Below are 15038 nucleotides of genomic sequence, written 5' to 3' on the forward strand. Positions count from 1 at the left end.
TTGCTTCAGGCACAGTGATGCTCAGTTAGGGGAGGGAAGAAGAGAAACTCCTCCCACATCTCAAATAGTCCTCCAGTTCTTATAATGCATTCATCTGTTTAGAGCTTAGCATTCAACCCCAGGGAAAACGGCAAGACTAAGTTGGAGTGGGGAGAGGAAGACACAAGAGGTAAGAAATGAGACAAAGTCCCTCACTCCACAGAAGGAGCTGGACGAGGAACACATTTCCAAAATGCTGACGGAAGGCCGGATGTTCCCGACATGACTGAAGTTACTGGATAGAATGACTTGAACTCTTAAAGTTTAAACCTAGTGCAGAGAGACGGCAAAACTGAGAGGAGCCAAGCTTGTCAGAGGAGCTGTCTCGAGATCGGGGGACTGGGAGGGGGTTGAGGAAGCCTTTGCTTTGAAAGGGTTAGTTGCAGCCCAAGGAAAGGGCCTTCTCATGGTTCTGTGCAGGTTAGGAGATCTGCTTGACTGTCCCCCACCTCAGGTGACCATGGTGAAGAGAGTGGCGATCATCGGAGCCGGAGTGAGCGGCCTGACCTCGATCAAGAGCTGCCTGGATGAGGGTCTGGAGCCCACCTGCTTCGAGAGGAGCGATGACATAGGGGGGCTGTGGAAGTTCAAAGTAAGTGGGGTCTCCTTGCTCCATGGGGCATGGGGACGAGTTGTCTGGAAGGAGTCCTAACTTGCTAGGCAGGACGTTTTTGATTAGGGTTTCAGAGAGAAGTTTGGTGGATAAAAAAATGAAACCTGCCAAGAGCAAGTGCAGGGGATGGAAGACACAGTGTGGCATGCCTAAATGGGTTTTTCTCGTAGCAGGTGCTCTTTTTGCTGCCGTTTGATAGTTTGATAGCAGCCAGGATCATTTTCGGCTTTCCTGGAACTGCAGTACTCTAAGAAGTTCTTTTGCTGCAGCCTAAAAGATACTCTTTTTTTCTTAGAATTTTCCCCACGTTGGGTTGACTGTTCAATCTAAAGCTGTAAGCCTCCAGACTTGCACAGGTCATCTTACTTTGGTTTATTCTTTCTTCATTTGTTCATTCATTCATTCAATTAGACTTACTGAGCCCTTACTTTGTGCAAGGCTCTGTACTAAGAGCTTGGGCGAGTACGATATAATAATAGTCAGTCACATTTCTTGTTTCTGAGTAATTTTTGGCAAGTCACCTAACTTTTCTGTGTCTCAGTTACTTCATCTGTAAAATGGACGTGAGGAGCCCCATGTGAGCCCCATTTGGGACATGGACTGTGTCCAACCTGATTACCTTGTATTTACCCCAGAGCTCAGAACAGTGCTTGGTATATCCTTAGCACTTAACAAATACTATTTTAAAAATCACTAGTTAAATGCAGTTGTTGCTCTCTTTGCTTATTCGTAATCTTGTCCTAGCGCTGTTGGGTAGAGGGGAAACAATTTATGATATGTTTTAAAGAAGATTTACCTAGAAAGTAAAGATATGAGTGGCATGTCATTCTCCTTCATTTGCTAGGTAGTGACAAAATAAAAACCGTAGCCTACTCAGAAGTGCATATCCCTAATCTGTGATGCTAAACATTTTTCTGGTCCTGGTATTTTAGGAAGAGTAGCCTAGCATAAAGAGCATGGGGCCGAGTTAGGACACTCTAACTCTAATCAAGTGGTGGTATTTGTAAAAATAATAATAATAATGGTGTTTGTTAAGCACTTACTATGTGCCAAGCACCGTTCTAAACCCTGGGGTAGATTCGAGGTCATCGAGTTATCGCATGTGGGTCTCACAGTCTTAATCCCCATTGTACTGATGAGGTCACTGAGGCACAGAGAAGTTAAGTGACTTGCCCAAAGTCACCCAGCTGATAAGTGATGGAGCTGGGATTAGAACCCAGGACCTCTGACTTCCAAGCCTGTGCTCTTTCCAGTACGCCACGCTGCTTAGTTTGTGCAGAGCCCTATACTGAGCGTTTGGGAGGGAAAACTGCAATAAAGCCGGTAGACGCATTCTACAGGCTCTAATCCTGACTCTGCCAATTGCCTGGTACCTCCATTTCCTCACCTGTAAAATGGGGATTAAATACCTATTCTCCTGCCGTCTATGACTGTGATCCCCTGGTAGGAGAGGGGGTATGCTCAATCTGATTATCTTTTATCTAACCCTTGTGCTTATCACAGTGGAGGGCATATAGTAAGCACTAATAGATACCCTCACTCACCTGGTTAGTTTATCAACATTTATTCCTGAATTGGACAGGGTAACTCAAAATTGAAAAATATACTCCTAACAGGGAAAACAGGTTTGGATGCATGAATTTCCATTTTACACCTCAAGCTCTATCCTCTGACGGGCCTCAAAATCTAAAGTTAAGTTTTCTTCTGCGGGAAATGTGACCTTGTTTCATCCTTCAGCAGTTTTGGGGTGTTGGTCTGCCTCCTCTCTGGTACTCAAGGAAGGCACTAGGTAGTTATATTTAGACAAAAGAATATTTCATAAGTCTTTCCCTATAGACCTAAAACATGCTGTGGATAGGGAATATGTCAGCCAGCTCTGTTATATTGCACTCTCCCAAGCTCTTAGCGATTGATAAATAAGCCTACTTCTCACATGCAAAATGGTTGTGAAGGGTTCATTTCAGAATGTACAACATTCACAATTCACTTGTGTTTTAAAGAGCCCACTCACACTTCTCCTCTCGAAAGTCTCCTTCAGTAGATTGATTCTGTATCCAGAACAGGATAACATAGTTTCGTAAAGTTCTGCTATAGTTTTCCATAGCCAATCTGACCCAGAAACGATACTAGGGCTCAGGATAAGGCTGACAGCCCTCACTCCTAGAAATGTCCATCTTCAGGTTTTTCGGGCAGTTCCCGGCTGGGATGTCGGTTGCCAAGGAAATGGTGTTTTGACCCGGACTATATACCAATGATTTAGGAAATCCAGAGTCAATCTGGTCTAATGCCGGACATCCTGCAATGTCTATCTCACACCTCATTCCCAGATTTATTTACATTTCATGTCCACCCTTTCTGCCAGAATCCTCCCTGATCTTTGGAAGCCTTTGAGCCTCTAAATGTCACACCTCCCACTCACCAGGAGATAGCCACAACAGCTCCTACTACTGTTTGTCACCCCTGACACCTGCGTGTCCTTGCTAGCCAAAGATGGCTTCCAGGCCTGTTGCCCGTGAACTCATAGACCACTTGGGAAAGCAGAGGAAATTCAATAGCAACTTAGGCTATTTTTCTGTGAGGGAAATAGATCTGAAGGCAGTATCCCTGAGAAGCAGCATGGCATAGTGGAAAGAGCACAGGCGTGGGAGTCAAAGGACCCGAGTTCTAATCCCAGCTCTGCCATGTGTCTGCTATCTGACCTTGGACAAGTGACTTGACTTCTCTGGCCTTTAAATTTACCTCATCTGTAAAATGGGGATTAAATCCTACTCCCTTTTATTCAGGGATTTTCCTTCTCAGGGAAGGGCCCTGTGAAACAAGCTTGAAAAAAGCTTGAAAAGCTTAGTCCTCCACTTCTTCTGTCTCCTTCTCCCCCACCTTCCTCCCTCCTCCTCACCTTCTTCCTTTCTTCCCCTTTCCCCCTTTTCTCCCCTTTCTCCCTCCCTTCATCCTTCTCTTCCTTCCCCTTCTTCCTTCCCCTTCCCCTTCCTTCTTCTAAGGGATCTGAAAGACAAAAGACTCTGTTTCAAGTTCCACTCTTCCTCTGGCTGGCCATGTAAGCTTGGACTAGTTACTTCACTTTCCTGTATCACACTTTTCTCATCTGTAGAGTGGGTCTAAGACATATCCACTTTATGCTTCTTAAACAGTGAGCTCTAGGTGCAGGACTGTGTGTCTGATCTATTTACCTTGTAAAAATAGCACTCAGCACTGTGCTTGGCATTTAATAAATACCAGTCAATCAAGCAGTGTTATTTACTGAACACCTACGATGTGCAGAGTACTGTTCCAGGCACTTGAAAAGGTATAAAAGAAATAGGAAGTGTGCAATCTAGCAGGAGAGACAAACATTAAAGTACATCACAAATATGAGGAAGAAGGAAAAGGAGGTATGATAAGTATATGAGATTAGTACTTAAATAAAAGGAATGTAAGATATGTACACAAGTTGAGAGGTTGAGACTATTTGAGTGTTTAGCTGGCATGCAAACTCTCTTTTGGAAAATAAGGGGATTTAAATTGGGAAGATTAAAAATTAATCAGGGAAGGTCTCCTGAAGGAGATAGGATTTCAGAAAAACTTTGAAGGTGGGAAGAGCTAGCCTGTAAGACAGGAAGGGCAGGGGAGTTCAAAAAGTTCCACATGGCTCTCAAATGACATCTACCCGAATGCAGAGATTATAAGTTAATTTCAAGTTCAAAGTTCAGTGTTTGTCATCACCCTAAGCATAAGTGCCATTTTTACATTTTGGATAGCTAGAAGAAAAAGAGACAGGACTTTTAGGGAGAGGGGAGAAGGGGAAGCCAGTCTTCCAATGGTTAAAAAATCAGAAAAATCCAACGGGTGTTTTCAGTCCTGCTTGGCTACTGTCCCACCTTGAGAGGGGCCTAGGGTGAGAGTGAAGCTTGGAGTGGAGCCTGAAAAGCTGTGGGAGTTGAAACAATTTCTTCATCCACCCGTCCAGGGGCCAGACCCAACGGGGTCAAGGTCGCCACTGTCCCAGTAGAATTGGTGCTGTGACCACTCCAAACTCAGAGCTGAACAGACCCTGTGACTCTGCCTGGCCATGCCCAGCATCATAGAATTCTTGTCACAAATTTTCTTTGCTTGAGTTACTTCATTTAGAAAATGGGGGTTATGTGGGAAAGGGACTGTGTCCATCTTGATTATCGTGTATCTACGCCGATGCCTAGACCAGTGCCTGGTACATAGTAAGCGCTTAACAAATACCACAAAAAAGCATACACACACACACACACACATTCCCCACCCCCCCAGATCTAACAAGCCACCGCTGCCTTCTAAGGAAGTCTCCCTCTCCAAAACATAGTCTTTTTCCTCCTTTCTTCTCCCTATTTAATAGTAACCTACTACCAGTTCCTTCTGGGGACGAACTTATCAGAAATCTTATCAGAAACAAGATTGTTTCAACCTTGTCAATGGATAAATCGGTACTATTTATTGGGAAGTATTTACTAGACTGTCAGCTTGTTGACGGGAGCGAATGGTCTGCCAACTCTGTTGTATTATAATAATAACGTTGGTATTCGTTAAGCGCTTACTATGTGCAGAGCACTGTTCTAAGCACTGGGGTAAACTCAAGGGAATCAGGTTGTCCCACGTGGGGCTTACAGTCTTAATCCCCATTTTACAGATGAGGTAATTTAGGTCCAGAGAAGTTAAGAGACTTGCTCACAGTCACACAGCTGACAAGTGGCAGAGTCGGAATTCGAACCCATGATCTCTGACTCCAAAGCCCGTGCTCTTTCCACTGAGCCACGCTGCTTCTCCATTATACTCTCCTAAGCACTTAGTAGAGTGCTCTGCACACAGTAAGTGCTCAATAAATATGATTGATTGAGTGTCCATTGTGTGTAGAGCTCTGAACTAAATCCTTGAGGAAAGAGCACTTAATTCCTGTCTTCAAAGACTTTACAATCTCATTGCCTAATCTGAGTCTTAAAGCTCTACTTTGAAGTCTTCAAGCTCTGCCCCACCTCCTTTCACCATACATGATGCCCAGGTAGCTTTCAAGACCAACGACTCCCTTGAAAATGAAAAAAGGCTTTGAGTCACATTTCGCTTGGATTGGGAGTCCCATGTGAGAAAAGGACTGTGTCTGATCTGATTGGTTTATATCCAACCCAGTGCTTAGAACAGTGCTTGATGTATAGTAAGCGCTTAACACATATAATAACAGTAATAATAATTCTTGGATCCCATCAAAGGAAAGCACTGGTTTGTGATGGTGAGGTAGGGAGTGCCGCTAATTGTAAGGTTAAACTTGGCACAGTGTATTTATCCTTGTTTTGACCATGATTAGAGTTTTGCTTTAGGTTCATTGTTGACTCTGGAGGACTAATGCCCAATCTCTCATATGATTTGGGGGTTTTTTTTATGGTATTAGTTAAGCGATTGCTGTGTACCAGGGACTGTACTAAGCACTAGAATAGATATAAGCTAATCAAGTCGGACACTATCCATGTCTCACACGGAGCGTGCAGTATTAATCCCCATTTTATAGATGAGGGAACTGAGGTGTAGTGAAGTGACTTGCCCAAGATCACATGGCGGACAAGTGGCAGAGGTGGAATTAGAACCCAGGTCCTTTTGACTTCCAGGCCGTGTTCTACCCACTAGACCATGCTGCGTCTACAGTGTACACGGCTTTACATACTCTCCCAACAACACACAAGGGAGTATGGTGAATTGTGTCCAATCTCGGGTAAACAGTACTATCTCCTGAACCACTTGCTTGCTTCCACCATCCTCTTCTCAACTGGAGGAGGTCTAGACGAGATGTTGACCCCTTTTTTTCCTGGCACAGACACTTGGAATGATAGCTCTGCTTAGGATGTCTCCTCCAACTCTTTAACCTCCAGATGGTCTTGGTGAGGTTTGCTTTGGCCACTTCAAAAAATCAGCACTTAAAGAGGGTATGTGCCTGAGCGTTTTGGGAAATATTACAAGTGTGGGAGCTGTTAGGAAAACAAAGTCCAAACTGCACACTTGCCAAGGACATGTTGTTCAGTGAGTGACTGACCGAACAAAACTTAATTTTCAAAGTGAAGCAGCATGGCTTAGTGGGAAGAGCACGGGTCTGGGAGTCAGATGACCCGGTTTCTAATGCCAGCTCCACCACTCCCCTGCCGTTTGTCCTTCGGCAAGTCATTTATAAATCCTCTGTGCCTCAGTTCCCTCATCTGCAAAATGGGGTTTCAACACCTGTTCTCCCTCCTACTTAAACTGTGAGCCCCATGAGGGACTGATTATCTACCCCCATAGTGCTTGACACATAGTAAGGGCTTAATAAATGCCCTTTTTATTAAAAAAGTCTTTATTTGACTCGATCCTACCTTCCCGCCCACCTTGTCTTGAAAACTTTCCTCTCTCCCTTTGAACTCTCTGATCTTCTAAAATCTTGCTCCTTCATTGAAATCTTGCCCAGGACTCAAATTTAGATTGAGACACTAAAATCCTGGGAGGAGGCTTGAGGTCATGGAGGAGCTTAGCCTGTGAGTCAGCGGAGAGAGTGAGGAGAGTAAGGAGCGGACAGCTGTCATCATCAACCTGAGCATGTTCTGGCACCTGCAGTGGAAGGGGAGGGGACAGGATCCATTTAGTGAGGAGCAGGGAAAAGGAGGAGAATGGAAAGGACTAGGCCTATTTGATGACCTCAGTATCGGGCTTTCAAAGTTCTGCTTCTCTCTGTCATTTTATCTCCACCTTGATGAGATTTGTACAACCGCTGGACCTCGGGGGCTATTCTTAATGTTGTCCCTTGCAGAGGAGACGTGGTAAACAGCATGCATACTAAAGGGAGTGTATACCTAGAACTTGCTAACCCTGCTAATTGTGGTGGGCTTTTGTCATCTAACTAATTCTAATCGAGATCCCATTGTACCAGTGAACTGGAAGTTCCTGTTGACTGGAGGCAGTTTGATCACGGTCCTGAGACTAAAAAATGTCAGGTTCGAATCCCAGCTCGGACACTGGACGGCTGGGTGAATGTGAGTAAGTCTCTGAGCCTGTTTCCTCATCATTAAAAGGAGAATGAGATTCTTGGTCTCTCAACCCTTTACACTGTGAGCGCTGGGTGGTGTAGGGTCTGTGTCTAATCTGATTATCTCATATCTATCTCCGTGTTTATTAGCATAGTGTTTGGCATCTAGTATAAATAAATACCACAATTATCATTATTTAGTGAGCAGCAAACATATTCCTTCTTTTGTAGAGTTACTGTAAACAGGTGTTTTAAGAACGCAGGTGCATTTTTACATATTACCATTCGTTTCTTCTGTCCTGTAGCCTGATGTGGAGGAGGGTAGAGCAAGCATCTATCAATCTGTTATAATGAATACCAGCAAAGAAATGTCCTGTTTCAGTGACTTCCCAATGCCTGAAGACTTCCCAAATTTCTTGCACAACTCTAAACTCCTGGCCTATTTCAAGATCTTTGTCAAGAAGTTCAATCTTCTGAAATACATTCGGTTCCAGGTAATATAGACTGGTGACATGGGGTTGCATGCCTACCTACCCACCCCATTGAGATGGGAAGATACGTTCCCAGAAAGTAGAGAGACTACTCTGAGAAATCACATGCATTCAATTCTGCCCTAGCATGTGTTTTCCGTGCATGTTTTGGCTAGAAAGCTATTAGGGACACTAGGATCCTATCTGGGCTTGATGTGAATGGGTAAATTTAACAGTATGAGTTTTGGCAGATTCATGTTAAAGAACTGGTTGTGTCTGATGAGTGTTGGGCTGTCCAGCATCAGATAGAAAAGCAAATGAGCAGAGGAAAAGCAAATGAGCAGAGCTTTTTCTAGGAAGGACCTCGACTCTTTACTGAAACAGTGAAAAGATAGACCAGCCATTTACGGTGTAGGCTACAGTGATTCATACTGAGGGACAGATGAAAGGAAGTCATTTTAAAATTCTGTTTCCATGATTCCTAACAAGAACGGATTGAGCCCACAAAGTGCCTCCGACTGTGTGTTAGACTGTGGTTCCCATTAAGAAATGGTTCCAGCCTTTAGGAGAGCTAGCAGTCTTCATGGGGGAATCAAGACAATAAGTAGACACAAATGAGTTCCCCTACTTTATGTATTCATTTGTCATGTTATGACCATTACCTGCACTTAGCCTTGGTCTACGTTTGCAGTTCTGGGTAAAACTGCACTTGGAACTAAACCACTAGAATCGGTGAATATTTTACTTAAGGTCCCTAACAAGGACACTTTTCCTACATGCCTTCTTAAAAAATGGTCACTTTCCTGGACAATTTTTGCTCATCTGAGTTTACAGTGGTAAAGTAGGAACAATTCCATTCCTGGTGATGGTGCAGCTCTTCTTTTAAGCATTAATGAGCTCCTTGAGCTCCTAATCCTGTATCTGGAACTCTGACTAGAAAGCCTATTGTCCCCATACTCTAAAGCTCACAATCTTGTAAGTTCCTTGGTCCGCATTACTCTGTGTTTCCAAGATGCTCATATCAATCCATGATTATCTTGTATCTACCTAGCGCTTAGTACAGTTCCTGGAACATAGTAAGCCCTTAACAAGTAGCATAAAAAATTTTACCGAGCGCCCTCACTAAGCGCTTGGGATAATGTAATTGAGTGAGAAGACACGCTTCCTGCTCTCAAGGACTTTACAATCCAGAGTTTTTTCCTCATCGCTAGGATTGCCCTTTCCCTACTTTTGGAATACAGAATGAGGAGGAGAGAGGGTTAGAAAGTGGCCCATATCATGGACTGCTCAGATATCAGACACCCAACTATACATGCATGAGATTTAGACAAACCTGCTTTGGGAGTTAAAAATATTCATAACAAGTTGCACAACTGTGCATGTGCCTGGGGTTTTTTTTTGTTTTTTTTTTTAAAAAAGAGAAATTCCTGAGATTTCCCAATCTGGAGGAAGAAGCTTGAAAGGTTAGCCAAAGTCCAGAGGGGTGGCACTCCTACCAGTAATTGACTCATAATTGACAATTCTACTCATAAAATAACAATTCAGAGCCCTGCCCCAGAGAAAGCAGATTAGTAGTAATAATACCTACTGACGGCAGTGAAATACTTGAGAAAGCACAGCAAAAGCAGGAGACACATAAGGGGCTAACATTCTACCAGGACTGGTCAAACTCTAAATGAAGCCATTCAACCTCCCGTGTACCCACCAACCCATCGAAGACCCCAACATCTGGTCCATTTGGGGGTCTTGAATGTTGCCTTTTCTCTTTTCGTCCAAGACTACAGTCCTCAGCGTGACAAAACGTTCAGATTTCTCGGCCACTGGTCAGTGGGAGGTTGTTACTGAGAATAACGGCAAAGAGGCCAGGGACGTATTCGATGCAGTGTTGGTTTGCAGTGGCCATCACATAGAGTCTTATGTTCCTCTGAAGTATTTTCCAGGTAAGCACTCCATGTGGCTTGAAATCCTTCTAGGGTCCGTGTCTGGGCACCAGAATGACAATGATATTGGAGAAGTAGACTCTACTGTTATCTAAGGCCCAGTTCTAAGTCTTAGGTAGTGATACACAGCCCCATTGTAAAATTCTCCCATTTCCAGTTTTAATTGCTCCATTTATTTGGGCTTTGACTAATAAGGGCCTGAGAGATTTGCCTGCTCCGCAGAAAGACTTCCAGCCTTCTGGCCCTTAGATACGGCCATTTTGCCTGGACTCTAAGTATTAGGTGGTTGCTAAGGTTGCTTTGTGGGAATTAGATTGGGAGAGAAAACAATCAATCAGTTAATCAGTGGTATTTTATTGAGTGTTTTCTGTATGCAGAGCACTGGAATGAGCACTTGGGAAAGTACAATGTAGCAGAGATGGTAGGTCCACTCCATGCTCTCAGGGAGCTTACAGTCTAGAAGAGACAAGGAGAAAAAGGAGACATTTGCTCTGCCAACTGGATTCACTCAAATAGTTCTGTGGTGTTTCCCCTGAGCCATTTTTCTGACTAGCTTTTTCCCCTTTCTCCCACCCCAATGCCTTGTCCTGCATTCTTCCAGCTTGAACACGTACCTGGCAGTCAGAGGACCTGCGTTCTAATTCCGGCTCTGCCACTCGTCTGCTGTGTGACCTTGGGCAAGTCACGTAACTTCTCTGTGCTTTAGTTTCTTCATCTGTAAAATGGGTATTCAATATTCATTCTCCCTCTCCTCTAGACTGTGAGCCCCATATGAGACAGGGACTGAGTATGACCTGATTTACTTGTATCTACCCCAGTGCTTAATACAGTGCTTGGCAAATAGTAAGCTCTTAATAAATACCATAATTATTTTTAACCCCTGAATTGCAAAGCCGGTGTATGCTTTGATTATTTTTCAGAATGGGTTTTTTTCTTTGAACTAAAATAAATCAAGAAATTAAAAAGAAAACAAATTAGAATAGGTATAGGTGCTTCTGTTAAAACTTCATATCTTGAACCCTTCACAGGATGGGGATTATGAAGGGTCAGTATAAATCTTTTTTTTTTAAATGGTAGTTGTTAACCACTTACTATGTGTGAGGAATTGTACTAAGCACTGAGGGTAGATGAAAGCTAATCATGTTGGACAAAGTCCATGCCCCTCTTGGAGGTCACAGTCTTAATCCCCATTTTACAGTTGAAGTAACTGAGGCAGAGGGAAGTTAAGTGATTCGACCAAGGTCACACAACAGACAAGTGGTGGAGCCAGGAGTAGAACCGAGATCCTCTGCTTCCCAGACCCATTCTCTTTCCATTAGGCTAAATTCCTTCTCAAATAAATGGGTAAATGCAAAGGGACAAGGAGAAAGAGGAAACCTGGTGCTAATCTGATCTCTGGAGGTGACCAGAGGCTAATAACTCTGAATAACCCAACTGAAAACTGCTTAGTCATAGCTGCCTGTTCCTCATCTCACAGGCATGCTGAGAGGACAAAAGAATATTGTATTCTCCCAGGAGCTTAGTACAGTGACGATCATTACCTTGATGGTATTTGTTAAGCGCTTATTATGTGCCAAGCACTGTTCTAAGCTCTGGGGTAGATACAAATAAATCAGGTCATACTAGGTCCCTGTCTCATATGGTGCTCTCAGTCTAGAGGAGAGGGAGAATGGATATTGAATACTCGTTTTATAGATGAGGAAACTGAGGCACAGAGAAGTTAAGTGACTTGCCCAAGGTCACACAGCAGACAAGTGGCAAAGACGGAATTAAAACCCAGGTCCTTTTGACTTCCAGGCTCATGCCCGATCCACTAGGCCACGCTACTTCTCTGTTAATGATTCAAACTGAAAAGTTAGGGTGATTAGGCAACTCTCAGAGAGAGAAGGTAAGGGACAAATTTTGTAGTAATCACACTTTTACCCAAGGCAAAGAGAAGTTAACGCTTCAAGGTCACTGAGGCAGAGGTAGAAAGAGTTTTATTCACCAGCCTTCCAACCCAATATTCTACTATCAGTCTGTCAACAGTCACTGAGCTCTGATGTTTATCATTTCTACTGGTTAAGAGTCTCCATCAGTAATTAGGGGAAAAGACTGCTGTTTTCTCTTATTGTCTTTTTCTTCCTCCAATTATTTCAGGCTATAAACATCTATTATGAAGCATTCCAATCCCACAAGAGCAATTTTGGTTTGGGATTGAAGCCAGAGATTCAATGAGTTGTCAATTTCCCAAACCCATTTGTTTGTTCCTAGTAAAAATTAAACCTGCCAGCCCTTGAGTTCTGTTGCTTTGGGCCTGGGCCAACTGGCAGAGCGGGTTTGCTAACTGCGAACTTTGCTTTGCGCTAACTCTGATTATCCCAGAATAACCAATGGAAATACACTGGGTCCAGATGGAATGGCTTAATCGAACTGTCATAACTGAGAGTCCAAGAGGTCCCAGGACCTTTTCTCTTCCCCCTCCTTTAGGAATTGAAAAGTTCAAGGGTCATTATTTGCACAGCCGCCAATACAAGACTCCAGATGGATTTGAAGGGAAGAGGATCCTGGTGATTGGAATGGGAAATTCAGCCTCGGACATCGCAGTGGAATTGTGTAAGAAGGCCGCCCAGGTATCACAGATCAAATGGTGACCGATATCTATTCCTTTGTCCCGAAGGCTTGCCTTTCTACTGATGCTAGAGGTGGGCTGAAGATTTCAGAACTGTTCCTGTTATTAGTGGGGAAGCAGGGAGAAAGTAGTGTCCGCTCCCAGATTTTGCCCAACTATCATCATTCATTCAATAGTATTTATTGAGCGCTTACTATGTGCAGAACATTGTACTTAGCGCTTGGAATGTACAAATCGGCAACAGATACAGTCCCTGCCCATTGCCGGGCTTACAGTCTAATCGGGGGAGACAGACAAAAACAATAGCAATAAACAGAATCAAGGGGATGATCATCTCATCATCATCTCATCATCATCATCAATGGCATGGACTGAGTGTTTACTGTGTGCAAAGCACTGTGCTAAGTGCTTGGGAGAATACAATTCAACAGAGTATTGCCAACCGGACAACTTTTAAGAACTCCACTTTCAACTGATGGGGAAGATGTGGGAGCTCAGGAGAGTTCAGAAGCTCCAAGCCCTCTTTGTCTTCATAGACCTACCCAGCCTGCCCAACGGCCTCCCATTGGAATTTAATGTCTCCGAGATTTAATAGTAGCTCAGTGGGGAAAGGATGATCAGGACATCCAGTTTGGAAAATAGACTCTGGACAAAGGATCACCAGCACTGACCAGAGCTGCCTGTTGAAGGCATTAAGTATTTTCCATCCATGTCCCAGCTTGAACGGAGGCTGCTCTATTAGGGTAGTGTCCACCAATCATTTCCCAATAATCACTGCCTTTTGCTGATCAATCCATCAGTCGCATTTATTGAGCAGCTTCTGTGTGCAGAGCTCTGTACTAAGCTCTTGGCAGAGTACAACAAAACAGAGGTGGTAGACACGTTCTCTGCCCACCGTGAGCCGCTAAGAAGCAGCACATGAGTTCATTCATTCAGTTGTATTTACTGAACGCTCACTGTGTTCAGAGCACTGTACTAAGCACTTGGAAGAGTATGAAAGAGCGATAAACAGACACATTCCCAGAGCAGCAGGTCCCAGAGCAGCAGATGGTCCAGAGCTTCAGATTGGGACCTCTTGGGACATCTGATCCTGTGGAGTGAGAGCATAGATACCTCTCAGTAAAATCTGGAGAAAGAACCCATTTAAGGTACTATGATCAAATGGTGCCATCCAGTCGGTAGATGACCCAGTTTCTAGCTCCATCCTCTGTTCCCCTTCAGGTGTTTGTCAGCACCAGACACGGCTCTTGGGTCTTGAGCCGGATTTCTGACAACGGTTACCCTTGGGACCAGGTCTTCCACACCAGATTTAGCTCCACGCTCAGAAATATCCTACCCCGGTCTGTGGTGAAATGGATGATGGAACACCAGGTGAGCCGATGGTTCAACCATGAAAACTACGGCCTGGTGCCTCAAAACAAGTAAGGTGTTCTTTCTCTTTTTCAATTATTCAGTCAGTTGGTAGGCTCTGCTAGGTATCTATTTAGTGCAAAGCACTGTACTAAGCACTTGGGAGAATACAACAGAAGCAAGAAGCGTGTTTCCTGACTTGAAGGAGCTCACAAGCAGTGTGGCCTAGTGGAAAGAGCCCAGGTCTGGGAGTCAGGAGACCTCTATTCTAATCTCACTTCCACTACCTTTTTTTTTGCCTGCTGTGAGACCTTGGACAAGTCACTTCACTGCTCTGTGCCTGTTTTCTCATCAGTAAAATGGGGGTTCAATACCTGTTCTCCTTTCCCTTTAGACTGTGGGACGGAGACTGTGTCTTACCTGATTACCTTGCATCTTCCCCAATGCTTAGTACGTTGTTTGGCATATAGTAAGCATATAACAAATACTACCATTGCTAGTCAAATGATGTTGTGTTTCACTCGAACTCAAGGTGGTAGCTATAGCATAGAAAATGCAAACCAGCATATCAGCTTTTTAGCTGTTACCTTTACGTGTACAATAGCAGTGAAGGCTTCTGCTCCCTAAGGTATTAGTTCCATTTTTTAACGAGTTATGCTTTATTCCCCTTTTTTTTGTTAAGAGCATAGAAACCGAGCCCCCAGTTTGACACCCGATTACATCCACCACACTGTCCCTGTTCTGCAAGGGGTTTCCCCACTCACATTTGAGAAAGCTCTTCTGAGCTCTTTCCCAGATGCTCAACCCTTTTTAATCTCAAAACTATGCTGCTATGCTGTTACAAACTCAAATGACCACTTCAAAAGAGCAAATGTTTATTTTTCTTAGTTGATAACAGGGTTTCTCCAATAAACAGAAGAATAATGTGATTCAGTCCACAAATGACCAGAGCCAAGGTCTCAGACTAGAACTCAGGCCCGTTGACGTCTAGGTCTGTGCCTTTTTCACTAAG

At 43.9% G+C, this 15038-nt stretch overlaps 1 protein-coding gene across 1 annotated transcript in view; it reads left to right on the forward strand.

Annotated features, from left to right (window-relative positions):
* Positions 1–233: 233 nt before the first annotated feature.
* The window catches only part of LOC100084449 (dimethylaniline monooxygenase [N-oxide-forming] 4), a 32530-nt gene continuing 17725 nt past the window's right edge, over positions 234–15038 (forward strand). Inside the window, exon 1 of the mRNA XM_029080677.2 lies at positions 234–631. Within this exon, the coding sequence (XP_028936510.1) occupies positions 446–631 (186 nt within the window). The 5' untranslated portion in view covers positions 234–445. The remainder of the gene's footprint in view (positions 632–15038) is intronic.

This window comes from Ornithorhynchus anatinus, chromosome 16 (assembly GCF_004115215.2).
Source record: "Ornithorhynchus anatinus isolate Pmale09 chromosome 16, mOrnAna1.pri.v4, whole genome shotgun sequence".
Lineage (NCBI taxonomy): Eukaryota > Metazoa > Chordata > Mammalia > Monotremata > Ornithorhynchidae > Ornithorhynchus > Ornithorhynchus anatinus.